The sequence below is a fragment of the Opisthocomus hoazin genome, chromosome 3 (assembly GCF_030867145.1).
Source record: "Opisthocomus hoazin isolate bOpiHoa1 chromosome 3, bOpiHoa1.hap1, whole genome shotgun sequence".
Lineage (NCBI taxonomy): Eukaryota > Metazoa > Chordata > Aves > Opisthocomiformes > Opisthocomidae > Opisthocomus > Opisthocomus hoazin.
In genome coordinates, this window is record NC_134416.1 from 15,699,892 (window position 1) to 15,727,795 (window position 27,904).

The window sequence follows — 27,904 nt, forward strand, 5'->3', positions numbered from 1 at the left end:
AGCCTACAAAGAGGACGACTTTCCCTTGGTCGAGGAGGAAGGACTGTGTGAGGGATCGCTTAAGTGATCTGGATGTCCACAAATCCATGGGCCCCGATGGAATGCACCCACGAGTGCTGAGGGAGCTGGCGGATGTCATTGCTGAGCCACTCTCCATCATCTTTGAGAGGTCCTGGAGGACAGGAGAGGTGCCCGAGGACTGGAGAAAGGCCAATGTCACTCCAATCTTCAAAAAGGGCAAGAAGGAGGACCCAGGGAACTACAGGCTGGTCAGCCTCACCTCCATCCCGGGAAAGGTGATGGAGCAGCTTATCCTGGAGGTCATCATCAAGCAAGTGGAAGAAAAGAAGGTTATCAGGAGTAGTCAGCATGGATTCACCAAGGGGAAATCATGCCTGACCAATCTGATAGCTTTCTACAATGACATGACTGGCTGGGTAGACGAAGGGAGAGCCGTGGATGTTGTCTACCTTGACTTCAGCAAGGCTTTCGACACAGTCTCCCATGATATCCTCATAGGGAAGCTCAGGAAGTGTGGGCTGGATGAGTGGTCGGTGAAGTGGATAGAGAACTGGCTGAATGGCAGAACTCAGAGGGCTGTCATCAGCGGCGCTGAGTCTAGTTGGAGGCTGGTAAAAAGTGGTGTCCCCCAGGGGTCAGTACTGGGCCCAGTCTTGTTTAACTTCTTCATCAACGACCTGGATGAAGAGTTAGAATGTACCCTCAGCAAGTTTGCTGACGACACCAAACTGGGAGGAGTGGTAGATACACCAGCAGGCTGTGCTGCCATTCAGCGTGACCTGGATAGTCTGGAAAGCTGGGCAGAGAGGAACCTGATGAGGTTCAACAAAGGCAGATGCAGGGTCCTGCACCTGGGGAGGAACAACCTCATGCACCAGTACAGGCTTGGGGTGGACCTGTTGGAGAGCAGCTCTGCGGAGAGGGACCTGGGTGTCCTGGTGGACGACAGGTTAACCATGAGCCAGCAGTGTGCCCTGGCTGCCAAGAAAGCCAATGGGATCCTGGGGTGCATCAAGAAGAGTGTGGCCAGCAGGACGAGGGAGGTTCTCCTTCCCCTCTACACTGCCCTAGTGAGGCCTCATCTGGAGTACTGTGTCCAGTTCTGGGCTCCCCAGTTCAGGAAAGATGAAGAGCTACTGGAGAGAGTCCAGCGGAGGGCTACGAGGATGGTAAGGGGACTGGAGCATCTCCCCTACGAGGAGAGGTTGAGGGAACTGGGCTTGTTCAGCCTGAAGAAGAGAAGGCTGCGAGGGGACCTTATAAATGCCTACAAATATCTGAAGGATGGGTGTCAGGAGGATGGGGCCAAGCTCTTTTCAGTGGTGCCCAGCGACAGGACAAGGGGCAATGGGCACAAACTGAGGCACAGGAAGTTCCAGCTGAACATGAGGAAGAACTTCTTCCCTCTGAGGGTGACGGAGCACTGGAACAGGCTGCCCAGGGAGGTTGTGGAGTCTCCTTCTCTGGAGATATTCAAGACCCGCCTGGACAAGGTCCTGTGCAGCTTGGTGTAGGTGACCCTGCTTCGGCAGGAGGGTTGGACTAGATGACCCACAGAGGTCCCTTCCAACCCCTACTATTCTGTGATTCTGTGATTCTGTGATAACGATTTACAGTGAAGATGGTCCACAATCTTCCTGTAAAGTACATGAAACATAAGAAACTCTTCTGCAGATCACAGTGATAATTTTTTACTTCTCTTCGGTCTCAGTTCTGCATCTGATTGCTGGAGTGTTTTAAATGAAACAGCTGTCTCAAAGTCTAAATGACTTCTCAAGGCAGAGAACTGCAATTTTTTATTAATATCATCATATTTATCCACCATTCCTGCTTAACAACGCCAGGGTTTAAGAGAGTTATTTTTCCTTTTGCTTTAGTGAAGTATGAAATCCCTGGGGCAGTCTTCTCTGGCTATCTTGAAGGCTGCTGATCAGCGGGCTGCAGACAAAGTTGGCACTCAGAAATCCTCAACATTAATTAAGCTGTACGTACAAATCCCTCTAAACCATGATGAAGAGCTGCTCTGTGCCTGAGCTCGTAACTAAGTTACAGCTTTAACACAACAGGTGAAGTAACAGAAAAGAGCCTGCCTGAAAGAACAAGCTGCATATCTATGAAAGTCATTAAGACAGAATGAATTAAAAATTAGTTGAAGCAAACTGCTACATTACAGCCCAGCATTATAGATCCAGGTACATAGGAAGTTGTGGCCAGTGTGTCCAGAAAAAAAAGATGGTGCAGTACAGTTACAGTGCAGAAGACTTTCAAATTCAGGTCCTTATTTCACCTTCAAGCATTTCTTGAAATTATATTATCATAATGTAACCAATGTATGTGCTTGTATAAACATAACTATGCAGTGATCTTCAGAAGCATCACTAAATTTGGATGTTGTGTCAACCCACAAAAGCTCGGGGTGAAATTCACGCCCTCTCAAATGTGGCAATTCATCTGTTGTGTATTTAGCAGAGATGTCTTCGTGAATGCCCTATACTGAAAAATCTCTGACTCCCAGAATCACAGGGTAGTGGAGATGGGAAGGGACCTCTTGAGACTGTCTAGTCAAACTGTCCTGCTCAAAGCAGGGGCAACTTCAGCAGATCACTCCAGGCCACATCCAGTCAGCTTAAAGAGTCTCCAAGGACGGAGACTCCACAACCTGAATAACCTGCTCCAGTGTTTGACCATCCTCACAATAAAAAAAAGTGCTTTCTTTGATTAAATGAAATTTACAGTTCTTTCAGTTTGTGTCTACCACCTCTTGTCCTTTGTTGCTCAGAGAGGCAGTGGAGGCCCCATCCCTAGAAACATTCAAGGTCAAGTTGGATGGGGCTCTGAGCAACCTGGTCTCATTGAAGATGTCCCTGCTCACTGCAGGGGGGTTGGGCTAGATAACCTCTAAAGGTGCTTTCCAACACAAAGTATGCCACGATTCTATGCTTCTTTGCACCTTCCAAAGTGTATTTTTACATATTGGAAAGATATCTCTTGAACCTGCTGTCCTCCAGGGTGAACAGTCCAGCTGTCTCAGCCTCTCCTCTTATGAAAGACGCTCCAAGCCCTTAATCATCTTCACAGCCCTTCATTGGACTCACTCCAGTAAGTCCATGTCTTTTTTCTACTGGGGAGCCAGCCCACTCAACACAGAACTCCACATGTGGCCTCACCAGGGCTGAGCAGAGGGGAAGGATCGCCTCCGTTGACCTCCTGACAACTTTCTTCCGAATACAGCCCAGGAGGCTGTTGGTCTTCTTTATGACAAGGGCACACTGCTGGCTCATGATCAACTTGTTGCCCACCAAGACCCCCAGGGCCTTTTCTGCAAAGCTGATTTCCAGCCAGCTGGTCACCAGCCTGTCCTGGTGCCTGGGGTTATTCCTCTCCAGGGGCAGGATACTGCACTTCCCTTTGCTGAGGATGCTCTGAATAGCAGCACAACCCTCTGGTCTGTCAACCATTCCTCCCAGCTTTGTATCATCTGCAAACTTGCTGAAGGTGTGCTCTATCCCATCGTGCCAGTCCTCACATGATTGTAGGTTCTCAACTCCCTCCCACATTATTATTATTATTACCTGGACTTGTGCAAGGCATTCGACACTGTCCCACATGATGTCCTTGTCTCTAAATTGGAAGGACATGGATTTGACAGGTGGACCACTCATTGGATAAAGAACTGGCTCAATGGATGCACTCAAAGAGTTGCAGTCAATGGCTCGATGTCCAGGTGGAGACCAGTGATGAGTGGTGTGCCTCAGGGGTCGGTACTAGGGCCAGTGCTGCTTAATATCTTTGTCAGCGACATGGACAGTGGGACTGAGTGCACCCTCAGCAAGTTTGCCCACGACACCAAGCTGTGCAGTGTGATTGCTATGCTGGAGAGAACGGATGCCATTCAGAGGGACCTTGACCGGCTGGAGAACTGGGCCTGCGTGAACCGCCTGAAGTTCAACAAGGCCAAGTGCAAGGTCCTGCACGTGGGTTGGGGCAATCCCAAACACAAGTACAGGCTGGGAGGAGAGCGGCTTGAGAGCAGCCCTGAGGAGAAGAACTTGGGGGTACTGCTGGATGAGAAGTTCAACATGAGCTGGCAGTGTGCACTTGCAGCCCAGAAAGCCAACTGTATCCTGGGCTGCACAAAAAGCAGTGTGGCCAGCAGGTCAAGAGAGGTGATTCTGCCCCTTTACTCTGCTCTCGTGAGACCCCACCTGGAGTCCTGCATCCAGCTCTGGAGCCCCAAATATAAGAAGGAGAAGGACACGGATGTGTTGGAGGGGGTCCAGAGGAGGGCCATGAAGATGATCAGAGGGCTGGAGTACCTCTCCTACAAGGACAGGCTGAGAGAGTTGGGGCTGTTCAGCCTGGAGAAGAGAAGCTCCAGGGTGACCTTATAGCAGCCTTCCAGTACCTGAAAGGGGCCTACAGGAAGGATGGAGAGGGACTTTTCACAAGGGTGTGTAGTGATAGGACACAGGGGAATGGCTCTAAACTAAAAGAGGACAGATTTAGATTAGATATTAGGAAGAAATTTTTCACCATGAGGATGGTGAAACACTGGCACAGGTTGCCCAGAGAAGCTGTGGATGCCCTCTCCCTGGCAGTGTTCAAGGCCAGGTCGGAGGGAGCTCTGAGCAGCCTGGTCTAGTGGAAGATGTCCCTGCTCATGGCAGGGAGGTTGGAACTAGATGATCTTCAAGGTCCCTTCCAACCCCTATGATTCTATTATTCCTATGTTAAAGGTCATCTCACCAGGCTGGCCAGGCTGTTAGCAAAGATGATTTTGCCCCACTCAGATAGATTGCATCTCTTCCACACAACTACAGAGCCTCAAAGAGGGTCCCATCATCACAGAAACCTAAACCTGTTTGCTGACAGCAGCTGCAAAACTATCTGTTGACCTAGAGGATCTACACAGTCCCCCTCAAGCCCTTTCCCCTCATACACTGGATCAAGGAGAAGACCACTAGAATGCCCACACCATTGACCATTGCCCCCAGAGCCACGTAGCAGACAGTTTGCCACCCAATACAAAGAGACCCTGGCAACCGGATTACCTTTATTAGGTTCTACACGTTTAATTCCTGATCTCTTAAAATATGTGCTATTATGCAAAACCAGACAAATAATCAAACAAAGAAGTCTTCCTCAGATGATGTGATTTTGTGTTTGTTTGGTTATGTCTCAGTGAGTATTTAAAAGAAGAATCCCAAAAGTCCATACCACCACACTGTACTGAAGTACTGATCAGCAGGTTAAGCAGCAATAAACACACCACAGACCTCTTCTAAGTGAGCATTGAAGATAACCTTTTATTTTCTTTTCCTCTAGTTCACAGATTTTCAACCTTCTTTTATCCACTGAGGTAGTTATTCCTGACCACAAACAAATTACTAAATAGCCACATTGCATATTTTTCCCCTCAGGCAGATTACACCCATGTCTTCAAGCCTGCAACATTTCTTTCTGTCAGAGACTCCCATCTCTTCCATTCACTTACTATTTCTTTGATCCTGTAACTTGCAGTACCATCCAGCTAGACAGATGAACAGTGCATATAAGGCACATCAGTTATGCAATATCCTATATGATGGATAGTTAAATTTTAAACTACAGAAGGACTAATAGTAAATCTCAAAATAATTTACTGAATATTTTCTTCCATTCAATGCCATTTATAACTACTTATCTTCATAGTATTTCAAAGGCTTTGAAACAAAATTATGTCTTATCTCCAAATTCAACCGCATTTTTAAAAATAAAATCCAAAATCTAATTCAGAACCTTATCCTACAGATTTTAGTACAGGGATTTTCTTAACAGTATCACTCTACACATGAAGGTAATTTTTTAATCTTTAATTTCCAGACCTATGCTAAAAATACTAACCTGATTTTACAGAGAAGTTCTGAACAGGAAGTCATAAGACTCTAATGATTACATTGCATATGCTATTTTTTAAAACATCTTCCAGAAACAATGGCAAATTCTAAATCTGTAGGAGTGAATTTAAATTTACACCGAGGAAAAGACCATTATTTTAGTTAATCTAGACAATTACTGGGTGCTACCCAAAGTATACAACTGTCACGGGAGCTGTCAAAACCTAAAGAGAGTCCTATCACAAGGTACAGACTATCTTTAGACATCTGGGTTTATTTTTAGTTTGGCCAGTAGCTACTTCACAATTTACAATAGCCATAACCAAAATTAAACTGCTGGCCCTTAACTAAAACCATGTACTTCAATATGCACACATATGGTTAAACCACCCTGATGCCTGAAAATCAGGGTGATAATGTAAAAATTGAGTGAGGGTAATAATGTAAAAATTTATTTAAAATTATAAAGTAAAGTTTATTAAAATAGTCTTACAGAGGTAAACAGAGGATCTTTTTAATTTTTTCCAACAAAAAAATGTTCATTATTCAATATATAATTATTCAATATTCAGTAAGTACTTTTTCAGTTATTCTTGCTCACTTTTTTCCAATAAATAATAATTGTTGCATAATTACATTCTATTAGATCAGTTTTAGTTTTTCCCTTCTGCCATCTGTTTCCTGTTCCCAAATTAACAGAATACTAACAGTTGCAAGGCTGGCAAAGGACCTGTGATTCTGTTGACACAAAAAATGAGCTTCTGAGGGTGATTTTCTTTTTTTAAGGTATAGCTGAACAGAACTGCCCCACCAAAGTCATAAAAGTATCTCAACCAACCTCTAAGAGATACTTCACTATTGCTTGCAACTGATGCTTTATTACTACCTCTTAGAGAACAAAAAAACACTGAACATTAAGAAGCTCTTAAGTCAGAAACATCTGCCACAGTTTGACACCACCTCCCTGGCCCCTAGGCATTGAACTCAGTTTGGATGTTGAGTTCGAAAAGTGTTGAGGATAGGGAGAGGAGAGATGAGATACGAGTGGTATTTCACAGCCTATTTAATCTTTTTGAAGGAGCTACTATCCCTACAATCACAGTTTACAGTTTCCCTTCCTTTATTATACTTACTAGAAAAATCAGTGCAAAAGACAGAAATTTTACCATGCATTTTTAACCACATAAAAAAACCAAACCCAAGCAAAGACTCTGAAACAGCTGTCTGCACCATTATGCAGCCCTAATTCTGCTAACTTTCCTGCATACAAGGAAACTAAATACGCTCAAGCATCAAGCTGGTACTCCAGTGAAGCTCCTTTGAGGGTTCCAGGAGAGACAAGAATAACACCGCTCCACGTACTGGGGACTGAAGACCCAAACACTTCACAAGCCAAAAGACACACACATGAAATCCAGCAGTCAGATAAAGAAAGAGGGCTCCCTCATTATCTGCAGGCTGACTAGTATGATCAGTACAGCTAACCAGACAGATGAGAACAACTTTGAGGTGGAAAACATGGACCACTCAGCCAGGTAAGTTCTGTTTCAGCTACTAACCAGTACCTTTTCAACGAAGGGGCGTAGCTCAGCTATAACACCAAGGCTTACTCAGCACACAGGGCATCAGGCAAAGCGTGCTGACCATGAGACAGCTCAGAACAAGAGTCCTGCATCAACACATCCAGAATGAACATGAAGACCCTTAGATTTAGTGCTAAGACTGGCCCTCAGGAATCCCAGGCCCCGGAGGTAAGAGAAGAAGCCTACAAAGAGGACGACTTTCCCTTGGTCGAGGAGGACTGTGTGAGGGATCGCTTAAGTGATCTGGATGTCCACAAATCCATGGGCCCCAATGGAATGCACCCACGAGTGCTGAGGGAGCTGGCGGATGTCATTGCTGAGCCACTCTCCATCATCTTTGACAGGAGAGGTGCCCGAGGACTGGAGAAAGGCCAATGTCACTCCAATCTTCAAAAAGGGCAAGAAGGAGGACCCAGGGAACTACAGGCTGGTCAGCCTCACCTCCATCCCAGGAAAGGTGATGGAGCAGCTTATCCTGGAGGTCATCATCAAGCAAGTGGAAGAAAAGAAGGTTATCAGGAGTAGTCAGCATGGATTCACCAAGGGGAAATCATGCCTGACCAATCTGATAGCTTTCTACAATGACATGACTGGCTGGGTAGACGAAGGGAGAGCCGTGGATGTTGTCTACCTTGACTTCAGCAAGGCTTTCGACACAGTCTCCCATGATATCCTCATAGGGAAGCTCAGGAAGTGTGGGCTGGATGAGTGGTCGGTGAAGTGGATAGAGAACTGGCTGAATGGCAGAACTCAGAGGGCTGTCATCAGCGGCGCTGAGTCTAGTTGGAGGCTGGTAAAAAGTGGTGTCCCCCAGGAGTCAGTACTGGGCCCAGTCTTGTTTAACTTATTCATCAACGACTTGGATGAAGAGTTAGAATGTACCCTCAGCAAGTTTGCTGATGACACCAAACTGGGAGGTGTGGTAGATACACCAGCAGGCTGTGCTGCCATTCAGCATGACCTGGATAGGCTGGAAAGCTGGGCAGAGAGGAACCTGATGAGGTTCAACAAAGCCAAATGCAGGGTCCTGCACCTGGGGAGGAACAACCTCATGCACCAGTACAGGCTTGGGGTGGACCTGCTGGAGAGCAGCTCTGCGGAGAGGGACCTGCGCGTCCTGGTGGACGACAGGTTAACCATGAGCCAGCAGTGTGCCCTGGCTGCCAAGAAGGCCAATGGGATCCTGGGGTGCATCAAGAAGAGTGTGGCCAGCAGGACGAGGGAGGTTCTCCTTCCCCTCTACACTGCCCTAGTGAGGCCTCATCTAGAGTACTGTGTCCAGTTCTGGGCTCCCCACTTCAAGAAAGATGAAGAGCTACTGGAGAGAGTCCAGCGGAGGGCTACGAGGATGATGAGGGGACTGGAACATCTGCCCTACGAGGAGAGGTTGAGGGAACTGGGTTTGTTCAGCCCGAAGAAGAGAAGGCTGCGAGGGGACCAATAAATGCTTCTAAATATCTGAAGGGTGGGTGTCAGGAGGATGGGGCCAAGCTCTTTTCAGTGGTGCCCAGTGACAGGACAAGGGGCAATGGGCACAAACTGAAAGGTGAGAAGTTCCATGTGAACATGAGGAAGAACTTCTTCCCTCTGAGGGTGACGGAGCACTGGAACAGGCTGCCCAGGGAGGTTGTGGAGTCTCCTTCTCTGGAGATATTCAAGACCCGCCTGGACAAGGTCCTGTGCAGCTTGGTGTAGGTGACCCTGCTTCGGCAGGAGGGTTGGACTAGATGACCCACAGAGGTCCCTTCCAACCCCTACTATTCTGTGATTCTGTGATTCTGTGATTATGCAGCAAGGGTAGAAATGACCCTGAAATCATCTCTCCTCAGAACAAGCTCCTGCTTGATGTTGCTCAGCAGTGTTGGCATCAGATGAATGAGACAGACTGTGAAACAAGACTCCCCTCTCAAAGTGTAAGAACAGCCGTGAAAGGGAACTTGTACAGCAGACAGCTGAAAAGCAAAAGATAAAGCACCTTCTAGTTGCATTCAAGACAGGGCCATCTCAGTGATCACAGTCCCAGAAAAGAGATACCAAAACACTAACCTTCATCTCCTACTTCGCTGTCCAGAGCACAAAGCAGTGCAGCTTGCTCATCAGAGTATTCAATACGACTGGAATACAAATCCATGATAGATAAGCGTGCTGATGAATGCACCAATTATTTATGTAGCTTTCTTACAAGAGGATCTTGGTCTTGCACTTCAGTGTTTAGTAATGTATCCGTCTGCTACCACCTCCCCAAAGCTTTTTTGGTTCTTGCTTCAGGGTTGACATACAAATTTTAAAAACTGCCCACAGTTTCAACTTGTTACCGCATAGCTTCAGTTTCAAAGACTAGATAGTGTCTCATGTCAGAGACAACCATCACTCGTCATACACAGCAATATTTACCTAGAATACGGATAGTCATGAGCAACCCTACAGACTTCAAATTATGAGAATTCATGATGCTAGATGATGAAGAACTGTTAAGAAGTGTCTCAGCATGATAGTAATGAAAGTATTTCAATAATGAAACATGTCAACACAGACCCTGAACCTGACTTAAGGTAACAGTCTTTTGCTGCCAGCAGAATCCAGTCACGCCAGTGCCCTGTGGATTGGACAGATGCTCAAGGGCTAATGACTTGAAAAGATGAAAAGCAATCTGAAGAGAATGAAAGGCCGTTCATTCAGCTGAACATGAATAGCAGTCTCTCACTTCAACTAAGAACAGATTGCACAAAAAAAAGTCAGTGCCTTGGAGAATGTTACCAAAGAAAAAAACAGAGACCAGACAGGAGGTTTTCAGTTGGTAATGTTTCAGACTTGCCAAGTATTATACGTATTTACTGTGCAGAGGTATGAGGACAAAGAACTTGTAACTCATGGGTTATGAACCTCAGTAGTTTTGGTACTAGCAGCTAGATCATTTTTAAGACAAAATTGAAACTTTTGTTTAGGTCCAAGATAGGCCACTCTGAGAGAACAGAAAGACAGCTATAAAGCTATTTTTTTTCTGAGTTCTCTAGATGTCGCTAGATGTCTATGTCAACACTATGTCTGCTTTTCAATGAAGTAGATGCATTCAAGAAGAGTTCTTAAAGAGGGACAAGAGAGAGATATTGTAGATAACAGAAAGGCAATGTGTCCAACCTCTAGCTTCTGCCTGGCCTGGAACACTGTATGAAAAGTAATGCACAACCCTGACCATTTATATGATGTTAACATCCTGACAGATGGAAGAAAAGCAGTTCCTCCTACAGAAAGGAGGAGCCAGGAGATAAGTGGAATCCCCGGGTAAGAATGGAGACAGGCCATGATTTCTAATGCCAAGCTTTTTGTTTTCTGAACAAAGCAAGAGCTTGTCTGGCATACACAAACTGAAGAAGGTAGCCAGCAGCCTCTTGTGTTAACAGTGAGAATACTGAATCTCAAACCAGGGTAAGGTAAACAAATAAAATTATTCACACTTTTACAGATGTCCAAAACACACAAGGCAGTTACAAAATATACATGAGACCCTTTTTATGTTAAGAACAAACACCACCACCCACCACCGCCCCGGCTCCTCTCTTCCCTGACCTCACTTCAATCAGGGACTCTCTGTGTCAGGATCAAAGTGCACTACTCAAAGTGAAGCCTTTCCCAATTCTAGCCTTCATAGCCACTTTTGAGTCTTCAGTTTCAAGCTTGCTTTCTCTCAAGAACATATTTTTCTTTTATTGAAAATGATTTCAACACACTGGCAAGTAAACTAATGGCTATTTAGTCTGGTCAGATGGCAGATATAAATGCTGCAATCTCTAAATGTAGCTTGCTTGGTTTTCTCCAAAGCAACTACCAAAATCATGTCAAAGGAAAAACATTTAAGAATTCTGTCCAGTCAGTGCTGATACTTCCTATCAAGTTTTCCAGTCGTGGGAGGCAGGAAGCAGGAGTCTGCCGAAGGATCCTGGCCAGTTCCATAAAAGTCTTGCCATTGCAAAAGGAAATCCAAGTTGCAAGTAGTAGTCAAAGGATACAAAAGCTTAGCTATATCACCCAGAGAAACTCAGAATAAGCATTGATCATCCACAGCACAATGAGCTAAACTTTCCAGACAGTAAAGGGGAGTTCACCCAAAAGTTTCCTTGCAGCAACATTCTCCTGCAAGTCCTCCAGTGATTAACAAGGAATTTCTAACGTACAAAGCTCTGCACGGTGTCTCACAGGTTTATAGACTAGCTTGGAAACCTAATGCATGCCTCTCATCAAATTCTACCTTCTGAGAAGCACAGAAACCAACATGGCTTGGATGGGGTATCCTAAATTCGTATGTCAAAGAAAGCAATGGCATATTCTGACAAGCCTACTTCATCTGCTGTTTTTAAACAGGTATTTGCAGCACCTGAAGTTAAGAATGAAGATGTCTATGAGGAGTCACACAGAAGAAGAACGGAAATCGATCACTTGCATGGCATAAGTTAAAAAATAGTCACGGTCAAAAAACCCATGTTCTGCCAACCTAGCACAGATGGGGGCCTGCTGATAGGATTGCTGGGTAGATTCTAGGTGGAGTCCAGAGCAGAGATCTTTTAGCACCACATCAGGACGGTGATCTGACCAGCAGTGAAACCACTGACACACCAGACTGGCTGCAGGCATTTAAGTGAGAGTCCTATTGGTAAAGATCAGAAGGTCCGGTGCTGCTTTCACTAGTGAAAGCTGAGACACGACGCATCATGGAACCTCTGCTTGGGCTAAGGTTGGGCAGAACAAAGCCAAGCGAGTACAAAGCCAAAGTGACAGAGTCTGAAATCAAAATAGGTCTATAAAATTATTCCTGGGCTAAGCAGCTTCAGAGTGGTCAGAAGAGTGTAGTGAGGGGAGCATACTTATAAATGATTGTCAAAGCTTTGTGGTGGTCCAAAATGTTCTCAGAATGCTGCAGCAGGGTCTAAGCATTCCCCAGTCTTCTCAAGGGAGGCATGAGGATCTGAGGCCACCCCCTAAAGAAGCATAGATAACAGATTCATTTTTACGTTCATATTACCTTTAATTGAATAACAAATGCTAAAACAAGCAGGTATACACCACACACACAAGAGCTATTCACAATCAAGGTCAAAGGACTGCATGTCACTGCATGCAACACAATGCTGAAAAGCAGTTTTTGGTAAGACTACTAAAATCCTTGTCAACATGGTAAGCACAAAACTCACAGTAAACTGAAAAAAAAAAAGTAGTCCTGAAGTAACCTAACAGCCTACACAGAGCATGTGTCCGCAGCTGGGAGGCAGTTAAATGACAGCAAACGTGCACCCTGTTCCATACACGACAAGGTAATGTATTCACATACCCCCTACAGACACTGCAAAGATTAAATATTCACGTCTTGGTATGACGTATATACATCTTCTAGGGAAATGTAGACAGTAGCCTACAATTTAGACAAATGCAATCAATAGTTCTAAACTTCACTATACTTTTTAATGCAGACTTCAATTTACACATCCAAAAATGCACCCTATCCTATTGAAATACTCCCTAATGTTTAAAGAACTTACCATATCTCCAAAGCAGGAAATGCGTCTGTCCCTGTTCTGCAGCATCTAAGAAACTGATGCTGAAGACTAATGGCTAGGGTTATGTCTACACTTTGTGATGGAGGATAAGGTAGAAGTCCTTGAGCTAGCTGGTTCTGAGCAGGCTACTACATTCACCAGGGAGAGTGCTGTAGTGGACAATATAGTTGCATTGCTATTAGTTTTATAGTAAGCTTGGTTGCATTTAGTTCAAGCAACCCTTCAACATTACACTGCACTACACTGGAAAAACAACAACAACAACAACAAAAAAATGGTACACAGAAACTTAATTAAAAAAAACCCCACTGATCAGCAAATACTAATCACGGAATTATCAAAAGTCACAAGACACCTCCCTGTGACCTTGGGTTTTACCTATCAGGCAACCTCGGGCCAAGTAGTTCAGCATTTATCTCTTGTATAAATACAGCATAGACCCAGAAACTAAACATTAATTACAAGGGTCTCATCTCGCTGGTATCTTCCAAGATCAGCAACTCATTTTTACAACTTGTACTCACATTTTAATAACTTGTACTTACTTAGTAACATGGTTTGTTTATGGTTCAGACTGGTGGGGGTTACTGCTTAGGGGATAATGAGACTTCTGGGTTATAGGAAAGAGGATCCGGGGATTGTACAACATCCAGTATGACATGCGTAGGGGAGGAACCAAAGGCAATGAAAGGGAGGGATCAAGGTAGTTTGGGGAGGAACAAACATGGGAAAACAGAAAGGAGACCAGTTCCATCTACACAGCTGGCTGGTTGGTACTTGTTTGGCCTAGCCCTGTGCTTGATCACCTCAGACATACTGGGATGACACGCTCAGTCTTGCTACTGGTTGGATGTAGGGGCATGGAGCTGAGGCAACCCTGCATGCTTCTGCTAGGCTAGAGGATTCAGTGGTCCCTAACACAAGAAAAAAAGAAATCATATCCACAGTGGAAGAGCCAAGTAGTTTCCATTAAACTTTGCTTTGACCCTCAGATTGCAGAAGCAGGTTAATGTGCAAGGGCTGAGAAGATAAGGACTGTTAAGGAAGAACAGAATGGCACTGGGGAAATATGCCCACCCAACTTAGTTACAATCTCTTTCCTCTGCTTGCTCATGAGACAAGAGCTAAAGTCCCCTTCAGAAAGCTCAGGGAAACACTGTTAGTAAGGCCAGTTATAGGTTGCGTAAAGATATAGCTAATGAGTTCCATAGCCTAGGAGTTCAGCAAGCAATAAAAAAAAAAAAGAAAAATGTCATGACTAAAACCAACATTTGCAGTTACATTAGCCAGGATGAAGTGAGTAACACTATGAAACACAGCCAACAGAGCAGAAGTTCAGAAGGTATTCATTCCTGTGGCTTAAGTCAAATACCTCACAGCACTCATTTCACACTGTCTAGTAATACTTACTGAAGCATTTGACATTAACTAAACAGACAAGTTAACAAACTAGATAATTAGTCTCTTCTGCTGAATAGTATCTTAGTATATGCCTCTGCAGATTTTTTCCATTATTCTTAAATAGTTCCATTCAACAGCTAGAGTGAATGTCAAAGCTTATTTACATCAAAGGTGATGGCACTATTAGAAGAAAGCAAATCAGTGTATTTTTCAAGTTTACTGCACCTCTCATTTCCATCACTATCCAAAGACTGACATGAACTCACTGCAAGAATTATTACAATAGAAACCTCAGATATGTATACCATGTCATTTTGACGGATGATATGCCTTTTGCATTATCTAACAGTGTGTATAGCACTGGAAGAAAAAATACTATGAAAAAAAATAATTCAGAAACATTTACTTTGAAAGATTGTAGAAACAATGTCATTAATAATATCACTAATATGTAAAATACATTGGAAAGACAAAAGAAAAATAAAAAACTTATCTCACTGCAAAACAGAATAACTTTCCATATGTCTACACAGTTTTTGCAGGCAGCTAAGAACTCCACTTATTGTCTAGACAAGGACCAGGAAGCTAAAAGTTACATTCACAAGAAAAAATACAGATGATCCAGCACCTAAGAGACATTTATACTGCATGATTCAGAGCCCTGGCAGAGCACACTCACCTGAAAGAAACTGCAGGCATACTTATCCCTATCAATACGTAGCAGATAAGTATCACGTGATAGACGGCTTCAGGTCTCTTTCTAGGAGATTTTATGATACTGAACCCTGAAAGTGCTAAAAACTTGGAATTTCATACAATACAACCAAAATCTCTTCTCTGTGCAGCACTGAGCAGTGAAGAAAACAAAGAGAGTGTGACCAGCATGTGCCAGAAGGAATTCTGACTGAGTGAGTAGCCATTCTCCATAATATTTATAACTCATATGTGTTATAAATATGCATAATAATGATATCATTCATAATATTAAATTCACTAAAGGACACTAGTAAAGGTCACTAATAATATTAAAGGACCTCTGGGGATCATCTAGTCCAACCACTCTGCCAAAGCAGGGTCACCTACAGCAGGCTGCACAGGACCTTGTGCAGGCACGTTCTGAATATCTCCAGAGAAAGAGATTCCACCACCTCCCTGGGCAGCCTGTTCCAGGGCTCCGTCACCCTCAGAGTGAAGAAGTTCATCCTCATGTTCAGAGAGAACTTCTTATCTTTCAATTTGTGCCCATTGTCCCTTGTCCTGTCGCTGGGCACCACTGAAGAGAATCTGGCCCAATCTCTTGACACCCACCCTTAAGATAGTTATAAGCATTTATAAGATCTCCTCTCAGTCTTCTCTTCTTCAGGCTAAACAAGCCCATATCAGGTTGCTCAAAGCCCCATCCAACCTGACTTTAAATGTTTCCATGGATGGGACACCTACCACCTCTCTGGGGAATCTGTGCCAGTGTCTCTCACCAGCTTTCTTATAAGCCCTCTTTAAGGACTGAAAGGCTGCAATAAGGTCTCCTCTGCAACAAAGTTATCCTAGAGCTTCCTCCTGTACACTCCATTTGGGCAGGGAACAGAGGGGGCAATACCCCTTTTCACAGGTCATCCAGCTGCCCCACACTGGCCCAGGCAGCTCGGGTAACATTCTGCCAATTTGGTTCCTGGCATGTGGTAAAAGTCTCTCCACCAGAAAGAAGCATCTAAAGGATTTTAAAAGCTGCAGTTCTCCCAGGCTTTTTAACTAGGCCACACGCCACTACATTTTCATAGGAATCAGTAAAAAACCCACACCCGTCCCTAATAGACTTGCTCTAGGGATGAAATGTGATTTTCATTTGGGAAGGTTGAACTAACCAGCAAGTCCTGTGCTGTGCAGTGAATATCTCTGACCTCCCTAACAAGTCATACTTGCTACATGACTATATTACATGCACTTTACGATGACAAAGTAACTGTTACATTGCATCAAACATAAATCACATAATCTTTTATAGGAGTTCATTTCTCATCATTTTAACAGTCTACAGTCTGTAGAAGGCTTATCTGGCAAAAACTTGATTCAGAAGAGAAATCTGGTCCACACACGCTCTATGCTGTCCTAAATCATCCTGACTGGAGATTTTCATAAGGTATTTTCTGAACAGGAGATGTTTAAGACAGCATAAAGACTTTACTCTAGTAGAGCATTAATAGAGCGCTTCTTGTATTGGGTGTCTGTGCCCAGCTTTGGCAGAAGGGAAGCTGCAGGGGTGGCCTTTTTGCGAAGAGGCCAGAGGCCACCCTGTGCACAGCTGGTGGCACCTCTGGGAAAACATATTTAGGAAAGGGCAGAAAATGGCAGAGAGATGAGGAAGGGAAAAGGGAGAAACAGCAGAAGGAACCCCAAGGTCAGAGGACGAGGTGCTCCATGGTAGAGCAGATATTCCCTGCAGCCTGTGGAGGACATACACTGGACAAGAAGAAAGGTGTGAGAGGAAAGGAATGACACAGAGAAACCACTGCGCCCTGATCACAGCCCCTCAACACCCCTTTTGCACCGCTTGCTTCCTCTCTGAAGGGACTTAGACTGAGTGTAGCCTGAAGCAATAACAGGTGAGGAGGTCAAGTTGAGCCTGGGAAAGCAGGGAGGAAAGCTGTTGTTTTAATGTTTGTCTTTTTTTTGTTATCCACTACCTGCATTAGCATTTTTTAAATTATTTTAATTGGCAATAAATTAAGTAAATTTCCCCCCCATTGACTCTGCCTACTGTGGTAATCAGTAAGCAGTCTCCCTCAACCCCTGAACTTTTTCATTCCTGTTCTTCCTCTTTTCTCTCCCATTCTGCCAGGAAAGGGAGTGAGCAAGCAGCTAGGTGAGAGTTTGGCTGCTAGCCTAGGCTAACCCACCATGCCTCTCCATTAGAAAACCCCAGAACAAAGTCCACAAGCAAGAAAATAAAACTGGCCCTCGGTGTTTTGTTGTTTTTATTGAAATGGGTGGCTAAAAACATTTCAGACACATGGAGAAATACTCTGCAGAGAAAGAATCTAGCCACTTATTTGCCACAGGATATAGTCAAAACACTGATTCCCCCCTCTCCAAAGGGATTTGATTAGAGAATCACTTGTAGAAGCTCTCTGAGAAACTGTAAAACATCTGAGAAGGCACAGAATGTATTAACCCCTGCCGCTGTACAGAAAGGAGCTTTGTACATGTGGGAGTTGGAGAAGTGCCAGGCTACAAGTACTCAAATATCAGTGCATGCTGAAAGAAGCCAAGTCTGTGAGTTTTATCTCAGAGAAAGAGAAGAGGCTTCTGACATTATTAATACGAGCATGCACAGCAGTGATAAATCACTAAGCTGAAAAATGACAGCTTCTGAAAAATTTAGAAAGGAGATTCAAGGCTTGAAAATGGTTGTGCAGAACTAGAGAAGGTTTCTGGAAATCAAACAAAGCGAACATTTGATGGATGAGTGCTAGACATTAAACCTGAATTAATTTGGCACAATGACATTACTGGATAGACACTGGAGGTTTGTTTGAGATTGGCGTGTAGTACTTAGACCAGGAAAGAAAGGAGCAAGTCTTTTTAAACTACTTGAATGGGTAGGACACAATACAGGAAAAATTTTAATCTAGGCTACTAAATCTGCTGGAAAAATTACTAGCAAGCCACTGACAGAGTTCCATAAAGACAGAGAGAAACCCAAATACAATCTAACTTAAGGACAGAAGAAAAAAGGTGGACTTGGGAGTTTAGGAGAAGACATCCACACCTCCCAGCACTACCTAGAACCTCACACAGTTGGTAATCAAATAGCAGACAGTGCTGCAGAATCACTCCTCCAAATCACAAATGAAAATAAGAGAAGCTTTGAAACCATCCGGAATCCTTAACATAAATATCCATCTTGTATTTCTTAGTGAAGAGCTGGTTTCTATGAGTAAAAGGGTTGTGGTGAAGTCTTTATCCCACTGAAACTGAAATTTCTGGCTTTTATTATGTGACCCTGAAGAAAGTACTTTAGCCAAGTGTTTATAAACAACAAATTTTGAGATTATGTACCTTTTGTGCCTTTCAGGAAAATCACCAGGATACATGAGTTATCGTAATGCACAAACAGGACCTTGCATTATTGACAGAGTCCACACGCTTTTTCATAGACATTGAAAAGTGTATTGCTGTGCTTTATTAGTTTTGTCTTGAAACATTGGGTTTTGGATTTTTTTGCCTATTAAATGCTAAATCTGTCCTAATATTCATACTGGAAAATTTTGCCAAACAATTCATCATATGCAGGAGAATGACTGATGAACTTTGCCCTTCTAAGGCTTGCAAAGACACACTAGTTTCTTCTTCTAGAAACATCCTTCTGTAACAACTGGGGCAGTTGTTCACAGAAGGCACCTCCTTCCATCAAAACTTGACTCCAATACTCGCAGAAATGGTGAAATAAACTTTTGCTATTGTTTCAGTCAAGACAAGAGCAGAAGCCACAACCACTGACTACACCAATCTGGACAGTGGTTGTCTTCAATTTGTTTTGTGGGCAAAGATTGCTCTTGTTTTCAGATATCTTACACTACCTAATAATTTCTTTTGTACTGTTAACTCCTAAGGTCTTACCAACTTGATCGAGGATGTAAACACAGCATCACAGAATCACAGACTGGTAGGGGTCGGAAGGGACCTCTGTGGGTCATCTAGTCCAACCCCCCTGCCAAAGCAGGGTCACCTACAGCAGGCTGCACAGGACCTCGTCCAGGTGGGTCTTGAATATCTTCAGAGAAGGAGACTCCACAGCCTCCCTGGGCAACCTGTTCCAGTGCTCCGTCACCCTCAAAGTGAGGAAGTTCTTCCTCATGTTCAGCTGGAACTTCCTGTGCTTCAGTTTGTGCCCATTGCCCCTTGTCCTGTCGCTGGGCACCACTGAAAAGAGTCTGGCCCCATCCTCCTGACACCCACCCTTCAGATATTTATAAGCATTTATAAGATCCCCTCTCAGCCTTCTCTTCTTCAGGCTGAACAAGCCCAGCTCCCTCAGTCTTTCCTCATAGGAGAGATGCTCCAGTCCCCTCATCATCCTCGTAGCCCTCCACTGGACTCTCTCCAGTAGCTCCTCATTTTTCTTGAGCTGGCGAGCCCAGAACTGGACACCGTACTCCAGATGAGGCCTCACTAGAGTATGTATCAGGGTTGCTATTAAATCTATCAAATTTAGCCATATACTAAAATTGTTATGAAACCAATTAACTGCTGGCCTGAATTCATTTGGTCATACTCAAATAATTTCCTGTCAAACATCTGCAGAGGATCAAGTTAGTCTTCATGGTTTTGCCATAAAATTTTGCTCTTATTTCTTTAATCCATTTCTTTCACAGATTCTTCCTTTTTTTTTTTGATCCAATTTCAATTTGAGGGGGAACGGTCTTTATATATTAAACTAGGTAAGTTTTGACACCATTACTCTTTGTGTATCAGTCCTGAATTTGCTTCTATCCTAACTGCACATTTTTTGCTGATGCTGTTATTTCTGCACAACTTTTTTGCTTGGACTCGCACCCTACTCCCACTGAAGTCATTCAGTTGGAATCTCCATCCTTTGAATAATCATTATACTATGCAAAGGGAAGAAATACGCAATAGCTAGACAACAGGAAAAAAGTCTATTACTTCACATTAAAATATAGCTCAGTTGGGAATAGGGCTAAATAAAATAATCAAATTCACAAAAATTAGCATAACATTTTTTCTTTTTGGTTAGTTTTGTTGATTCATAATTTTGTAAGTTTTGCATTTCTTTCAAAAATATACCCCAGTTTTCTAGTAAAACCTGCTACAGTAAGTGTAAGGCAATAGCTTTTCACAAGTGCTGGATGGAAGTGTATTTTGCTCTGGTACAAACTGCCCCAGTACAACTGAAAAAGTTTAGATGAGTAAAAATTTCTGTGGGGAGGAGGAAAGCAATTGAGCTAAAGACTTCACAAGTAAACAAGAATCACAAAAAGGGAGAGACTGCAGATCCCATCTCCTCTTGCCAACTGCATTTTTGCCCCTACTCCATGAAAAAGCATAAATCCTCTCCCACAGTCTGGCAGACACTTTCCTCTGCCTGCATTTAATCAGCATGTTCCTATTACAGACCCAGCTTTCCCTCCTTCAACTTTTATCTCTTGTCCTTCATTAAGAACACAAATTACAATTTCCTTCTTTAGTTCTCTCATTTCTTCCAACTCAGTCTTCCTCTAGACATGAAAGAAAGCTCACCTACCTGCTACACCATCATGCACTGTCAGGTATAACTTGCTTTTTTAAGTGTTGTAAATATTAGCTAACACTTTTCCCAATGCACCCAACTTGACAAATTCAAGTGTGCTCTGGCTTGAGAACTGCTGTACAGAAAAAAACTTGTACGGTGTTAATAAATACAACATGACACAAGTATGTATGGTAAGAGGAAAAACCCACTGAAGCGAGAAGAATTTGCACGGGTTTCAACGAGCTTTGGGTAACGTCTTTGATACTTACATTAGTAGGAGACAGAGCTAAAAGGGACAGGAGAAATGGGATCCTTGAAATTGTCCAATTTATTCACATAGAGACTATTTAATGTCCTAGAAAGCTATGCTCATCTGTGGTTGTTCCACACTTCATAAATAACCATGGAAGGAAATAATTACAATTGGGGTTACTTCATGAAAAAGATGCTTTTTGAATTTTAGAATAACAGGAAATAGAGTTATATATTAAGCTTGAAATAGCTTTTACTGTCCATACTAGATGAGCTTCCCATGACTAGCATTATCACACCTCACCAGAAGATTGGCTCCTTGCAACCAGACAAAATGAACTTTCCCCTCCTCGAAAATATTTCAAATGTTTTCATACATATCACCTACATAAGGACAGAGTTATCAAGTTATGTGCCTAATTATACAATAATACCAATTTGACCTTAGGTGGGGAATTAATACTGTAAGTCTGTCTTGCAGCCAAGATGATATGAAATTCTTATTATGTATACACACACGCACGATTCTTTCATGACTCAAACCACACCCAGTGGGAAGTTACAGGCAATATGATTTTTTTAATGCAGGTTTAAAGACTGCTTTTATGCTAGTCATGGTGGTATTTAGTGCTTGCTGTATAAAGTGGTAAAGCAGAACACAGAATTAAAAGCAATACCTCTGTTGTAGCAACTCTCCAATATTCCTGAAAATCCTGATTTTTCCCCTTCTGTTTAACTTACCCCTGGGAATTAGATTTAAAGTACTTAAAGAAAACCTATACAACGGCCAAGTAAAATAAAAAAGATTATTATTTTCAGAACATCAAACAATTCATATGTGTTATGATCTGACCTTCTGGAGCTGGTTTACTCGTATTTGTTTTTTCTGGATCCTTCACCTTGGATTTACTTGTTTCTTTTCTTCTTTCTATATCTTTAACTGAAAAGTAAAGGGGGGGGGGGAAATAATCAAACAAACTAGAAACAGTGCAGTCAGAAGCATGCAATTTTATTCTTCCAGATAAAGAAGTTGCGTGCAACATCTTGCAATATGCTTAGGTAACAAGTGACTGTTACTAGGTTTTCCCTCCCTCCCTCCCTTTGGATTTATTCTTTTCATTAATCTTTCCCCATCCTATCATCATTAAAGTTCTCAAAAGTGACTCTCCTCACACAGGAGAGTCCAAACACAGTGAGATCAGCACCTAAGCCCACACTGACAAGATCCAGCAGTGGAAATATAGTCCAGAAATTGGCAATGCTAGCTGGGGAAAGTCCAGCGCTGCAAGTTCCACTCCAAGTCATTCAACATGAAAGCACATAAGCCAGCTGTTACATTATCCTCTTTAAAGAATCAGCTTAGATCCTATGCCCAAGTCTACGTTCAGGGCACCAAATACTCCCATGAGAGCAAAGTTGCTCCACAGCTCAGACTTCAACAGTTTCCTGTCCCACAAGTGGGTGGAATACCTCTGTTATAATGTCCCAAATCTCATAACAGCCAAGAAGAACCCAGCTTGATTAGCAATTCCTAATATTACATTAGTAGCCAGTATCACTCTACTCATAGTATGAAAGATTCAGGCAAATTCATTACTAAAGTCAAGTCACATATTAAGGGGAAGAAAACAATCCTTTCAGAACTTCCTTAGAATGCTAATTGGTGTCAATGTCCCAGCTGTCTACAATGGCCAGGAACAGCTTAAAACAATGAAACAGAGAATATCTTTCATAGAAAATAAAATTCCACTCCAATTAAAATCTTCAGCCTAAGTAGAGCTGAATTATGACCAACATTCATCCAAGTAGGCACTGAGTCTTAGCCAGGATCAGTGTGTCTACGCTACGTCACTAAAAACACACTGTGAGATGGGGAAAGAAGGTTTTCTACCTGTTGAAATATATGATATAAAATAGACAATACAAGTATTCTGTTTTAGAGAAGTGGAACCGAAGTCAAATGTATTTCACCGATTTACACAATAGTAGATAGAATTTCAGAAACAGCCAAGAGTGCTCTAAGTTCCAACCCAAAATATAATGGCAAGACCATCCTAAGATCTTCAGAATACAACACGCCACTATCAAACATCTTAGCGTGACCTCCTCAGTATGATAACCCTGTGCAGAACCTACAGCCCTCACACTCCAGGTACAGAGGTAGGAAAACTGGTGAAAAAAAACCAGAAGTTTTGACTCCTTTCCTTACTAACACAGCATGTGCACCTGCACATCACCTCTACCTTTAGCAAACGGTTGTGAAACTGATTCAGAAGTAAATTCATGTCCACAAGCTTGCCAAAGAGTCAGCTTTTACCAAGGTAGATCTTGGTTATTAGCTGGCTTACAGAAAAAGCCGTGATGATACCAGCTCTTACACAGAAGTCTGGGTTTAATCCTTACGTAAACAAGCCTGAAACTAAAATAAGAGGTGTAATTACCAGAATAATACTAGTCATAAAGGATACTATTTCTCAGCTTTCTAAGAGTACTCCTTTGAGAAAAGTCTGAGAACAAGCTAAGGTGCTGCTTCATGGCCTCCTCTAGTGCTAGTGCTGTTGAGCCGCAAGTCTCCAGAGAAACAGTACAAAAGCCTCATAGAAGACAAGCTGGTCACATCCCAACAGTTTTCTGAATTTGGGAAACCCATTTCTAACTGTTAAAATTATAACCAGGAAAAACAGAGAAGACTACATCAGTTTCACTCACATATTTCCAGAGGCAAAAAAACTTAACTAGTGCATGTTTTTACAGCTGCATTTTCAAAGGAAAAAATTCCCCAGTGACCTTTGTTAATTACATACTATGTACAATAACTTACAAGCTACTAACTTACTAGAATAAGAAAGTATACCCAGCTATATAAAAAGGAATACTCTTTTAACAATAAAATTTTATTGTAGGCTTGAGAATTCTTTCTACATTAGTTACAACTCAGCAGCATTAAAAACATACTTCCAATGCACTAAACCAGAGGATATTCTCAAAGCTTTGTATGAGTTTGACCTTTTTTCATCTCAAGAATTAGTGACCACTTGTCAGAGAAGAGTAAAAAAAACATAGAATACAGGATAGCAAACAAAGAAGGATTTGTATACATGCTGCATCTGGTTTCACTCATGCAAGGCATCATATTGCCAAATCAAACTCCAGCCTCATTAAGTACTATATGTTTTCACCTGCAGCAAAGAAAGAGTATACTGAATAGAACATAATCCCCATATTCTTCTATCAAGCTGCCAGCTCTACTTTTCCTGAAGAACTGAGGTAGTTCAAAAAACAGCCATGCCTAATGTTATAGAAGTCAGTGTAGCTTTCTGTGGAATGCTCTTTAATGCTAAAATAGTCTGTGGTTTTGTGGGTTTCCTAACCAGCGTAGAACTTAAAGTAGTAAACACACAGTTGGAGTGATGAAGAGCCAGAAAGACTCTGACACAAACCACATCAAGCAGTCAGCATGTTTTATCTTGTGGTAATTCTAAGAGAAAGGTGGTTCAGCAATGACCATGCGAAATATTCAGTGTCAAAGGAGTTCAATAGGCTTTCAACTGCACTCCCAGACTGTCACATTTTTGTCTTTGACTAAATCTCCACTGATCATGTTTAACAGAAGTGTTTAAGATGCAGATCAAGACAAATCAGCTAAAACATATATCACTGATATAGACATTAAGAGTAAATCTAGTTCATATTAAAGGCCTAAGCATAATTTGTAAACATATCTGGCAGCTGAAGAACAGTAAGAATTCAGCCTTTTACAGTATCGTTTAACTAGCAACTAGTTGCCTATTAGCACAGTTATAAGAATGTTTTACTAAAAAGTTGGATGAAGGGAAGGAAATTTTAAGTATCAGAATATTGCACTTCCTTATTTTTGTTTCCACTCACTGAAGATTCTTTTCCATGAGATACTGACTAATTTCATAATGGAATTAGGAATAAATAGATTCAGCGGAAACAAGGACAGCCCAAAGCAAGAATCTCCTGTGCAAGAGCAACTGGATCAATTCATGCCTCCAGCTGTACATGTACCAGTTAAAATCTGTACCTCTGATTAGCCTTCCACCACAGAAGAAATTGTTTTATCATTGTCCTCCTTTGTCTCAGACTTTGTTACAATTTCACAAGTTACATTAAATATCTGATAAATTCTGCACATCAGGCGTAAGACGACACATACTTTTGAACTGGCCTTGTGCTGGCTTACTCTCCTTGTCTTCACTGAACGCAATGATCTGAAGGGCATAGTTTTGATCTGGAATAAGACCTTGAACAATTGCTTTGGTTGCAGTGTTTTGAAGAATTAATTGATTGGTTTTTCCACCTGTAAAAGACAAAAAACCCACAAATACATAACCGTGTTTGATTTTCTTATAGCACGTTAAATGTAATGACTTAAAACTACCCCAAGCTCTACAATGACCCAAAAGTGGGAACACTTGGGAGTATCCATACAGCCATGTCAGAGGGTATCCCAGAAAAGCAAAAAGTCAGACAGCCTGACCAAAGACACAGACCAGTTTCCTTAGACAGAAACACTCTAATATCAATCAGTCAAGGCTTTTGTCTGGACCTCATGGAATAGCCACTGTCTCCAGCAAAACTTAAAAAAAACCCAAAACATTTGATAAAAAGCTGTCAAGTTTGGTAACATCATAGCCACAGGCTTTCACACTGCTCTGTGACTGGCTGTCAGTTCTGTTCCCATCATACCCATGTCATCTCTGAATACCCTCTTTGTCCACTTCCTTTGGGCAAGGAAATTCTCATGTATAAATACAAATATTAAGCATTTCTATGTATACATATATATAAGATTGTATACAATTACATATTTAGCTGTATGTTAAAAGTGTATCTATATCTAAATTTAAATATGTATAGAAGTGACACCTCTGCACAGGTAGCCTGACATAGCCACTTTGTTGCCTATCTTTACATTTCAAGCTTTCATTCAAAACTTTAACAGGTTTTGGTTGGGGATTTGTGGGTTTGTTTTTAGTTTTTTTGAAAGTTTGGTCTAAAATCTTTTTGGTCTTTTCTGGGGAGCTCACTATGGGAGAACATCCAGAGAGATCCACCTCAAAGCTTTTACTGAAATAGGGCTCCTATGCTTCCCCCTGAACACTTTTTAGACTTTGTTACACCCCACTGGCAGAAAGTTAAAGAGAGATGATCAGCAACAATTCCCAAAGACTACATATGAAGCATAACTAGCATCCATCCACTTCTACGATCTTAAACATTCAACCTCATATTCTATGCCTATGACCACCCTCTGGTGAGACCAATTTCTGTCTTGTGTTGACCAGTCAACACTCCATTATCTGTGAGCTTGCTCACAGTTCCTTAGTCCTGAAGGATGACACTAGCCTCTGAAAAGTTGTTCAGCCTTAGAATAACAGTCCTTTCACCTTAAAAGAGAACATGCAGACTTTTGTTTTACCTGAACTTGGAGTGACAAGAAGTTTATATCCAGTGAACTGCCCTTTGGGGGCTTTCCAAGAGATCTGTACACTGTCAGGACTGACTACATTATATCTTAGTCTTGTTGGTGGGGACACTGCAAGTGGGGAAAGAAAACAACATTTTAAATTCAAATAAAAAGCAAGCACCAATTTTAAACAAACAAACAAAAACACACACATATAGGAAGACAACACAAAATTTTAATAATAAAGGATGTAAGTTATTCAAAATGTCACACACATCAGTTTATTAGTTTGTAAAATTACATCCCCAGGTGCACTACTTCCCTCAGACATACCTTTTATTTATCTCTTTACAAAAACAAACTAGCAACCTAACAGCAGAAGACAGAAAGACAAACAGTGTTAGATGTTAAGACTCTAGCAGGCAAAGCTGGTAATAAAAATGCTCTTTGTTAATATATGGGAATTAAAATTGCTCTCCTTGCTTACATGGACAATGTGCACTACCTAGCCTCCTTTACCTCACATTCCCCTGAGCGTTTCCCCACATTTAAGGTCACTCAGGGCCAAATTTTCAAAGTCTTGTGAAGATACAGTAACCAAAACGAAAGACAGGCATGCACAAAGCAGAGGGAACATCAGCTGCCCAATTTCCAAACTTGGCCTAAGCAGCACACTGACTTGCCCGGCTGCAAGCACTGCTTCAGTCTCATCAAGACTAGCAGGCATGCACAGGCTAGTCAAGACATAGACAGGGGCAGTCTGGATGGTAAGCAAATCTGTCTTCCATTTATATTGTGCCATCACCTAGGTTTCAAATAGAAGCAGCAGGGGAAATGAATAAAAGCATGAAATGATTGAGAAAGAGGTGATGTTTCAGTGAAGCAATTCACAGAGGAACAAATGGAAAACCCACCCTACCCTGTTACTGCAACGCCAGCAACTTTGCATCTATGCATATACACCAGCTTTTCACATCTTTGCATCCCAATGCTCAGGCAAGCTCCACACATGTTGGACAACACTCTGGATAGCATTTCTGCTCCGCTTCAGGGAGCCACACCCCTCCTCCACAGCAAACAATTGTGGCAGAGCTGCTAGGTGTGCAGCTGGTGGTATCCCAGACTGTCAATAAGGGGAAATCTTCATATATTTGAATAGGGTTTGGCTCACAGAATTAACTGATCTAGAGGGAAAGGCAGCCAGGGAAGCTACCCAGAGGCTGAACAATGGTACGGGCAAGAAAAGCTTAAACTCCTCCATCAACCTTACCTCTCCTCTTCCCACTACCTCCACAGCACTCTAAACTTTCTCCTTCATTTTCCAAACCCTTGATGTCTCTGCCACTACCACCATTAAGGTTTCTGTTAGTAAGTCTAAGAAATAAGGGAAATTATCTAAGGGGGCAAGTAGCAATTTCTTTTTCCCAGGGCCCAAGATAGCTCTTAATTGACTAGGCTCATGCCCACAGTTTGTTGGTCCACTAGATAAAATAAGCCAACAGTTCTCACAATATTCCTGAGATTTAAGGATCCTAACA

At 42.4% G+C, this 27,904-nt stretch overlaps 1 protein-coding gene across 6 annotated transcripts in view; it reads right to left on the minus strand.

The window, feature by feature from the left end:
• COL14A1 (collagen type XIV alpha 1 chain) overlaps window positions 1–27,904 on the minus strand; it is a 130,268-nt gene that overhangs the window by 94,566 nt on the left and 7,798 nt on the right. For all 6 annotated transcript variants that reach the window (XR_012763383.1, XM_075415625.1, XM_075415626.1 and 3 more), the window contains exons 3-5: window positions 26,379–26,495; window positions 25,113–25,256; window positions 21,786–21,872 (exon numbers count right to left, since the gene is read on the minus strand). Coding sequence is in view for 5 of the 6 variants with exons in the window: in XM_075415625.1 (XP_075271740.1) it covers window positions 21,786–21,872; window positions 25,113–25,256; window positions 26,379–26,495 (348 nt within the window). In the remaining variant the exon portion in view is untranslated. The remainder of the gene's footprint in view (window positions 1–21,785; window positions 21,873–25,112; window positions 25,257–26,378; window positions 26,496–27,904) is intronic.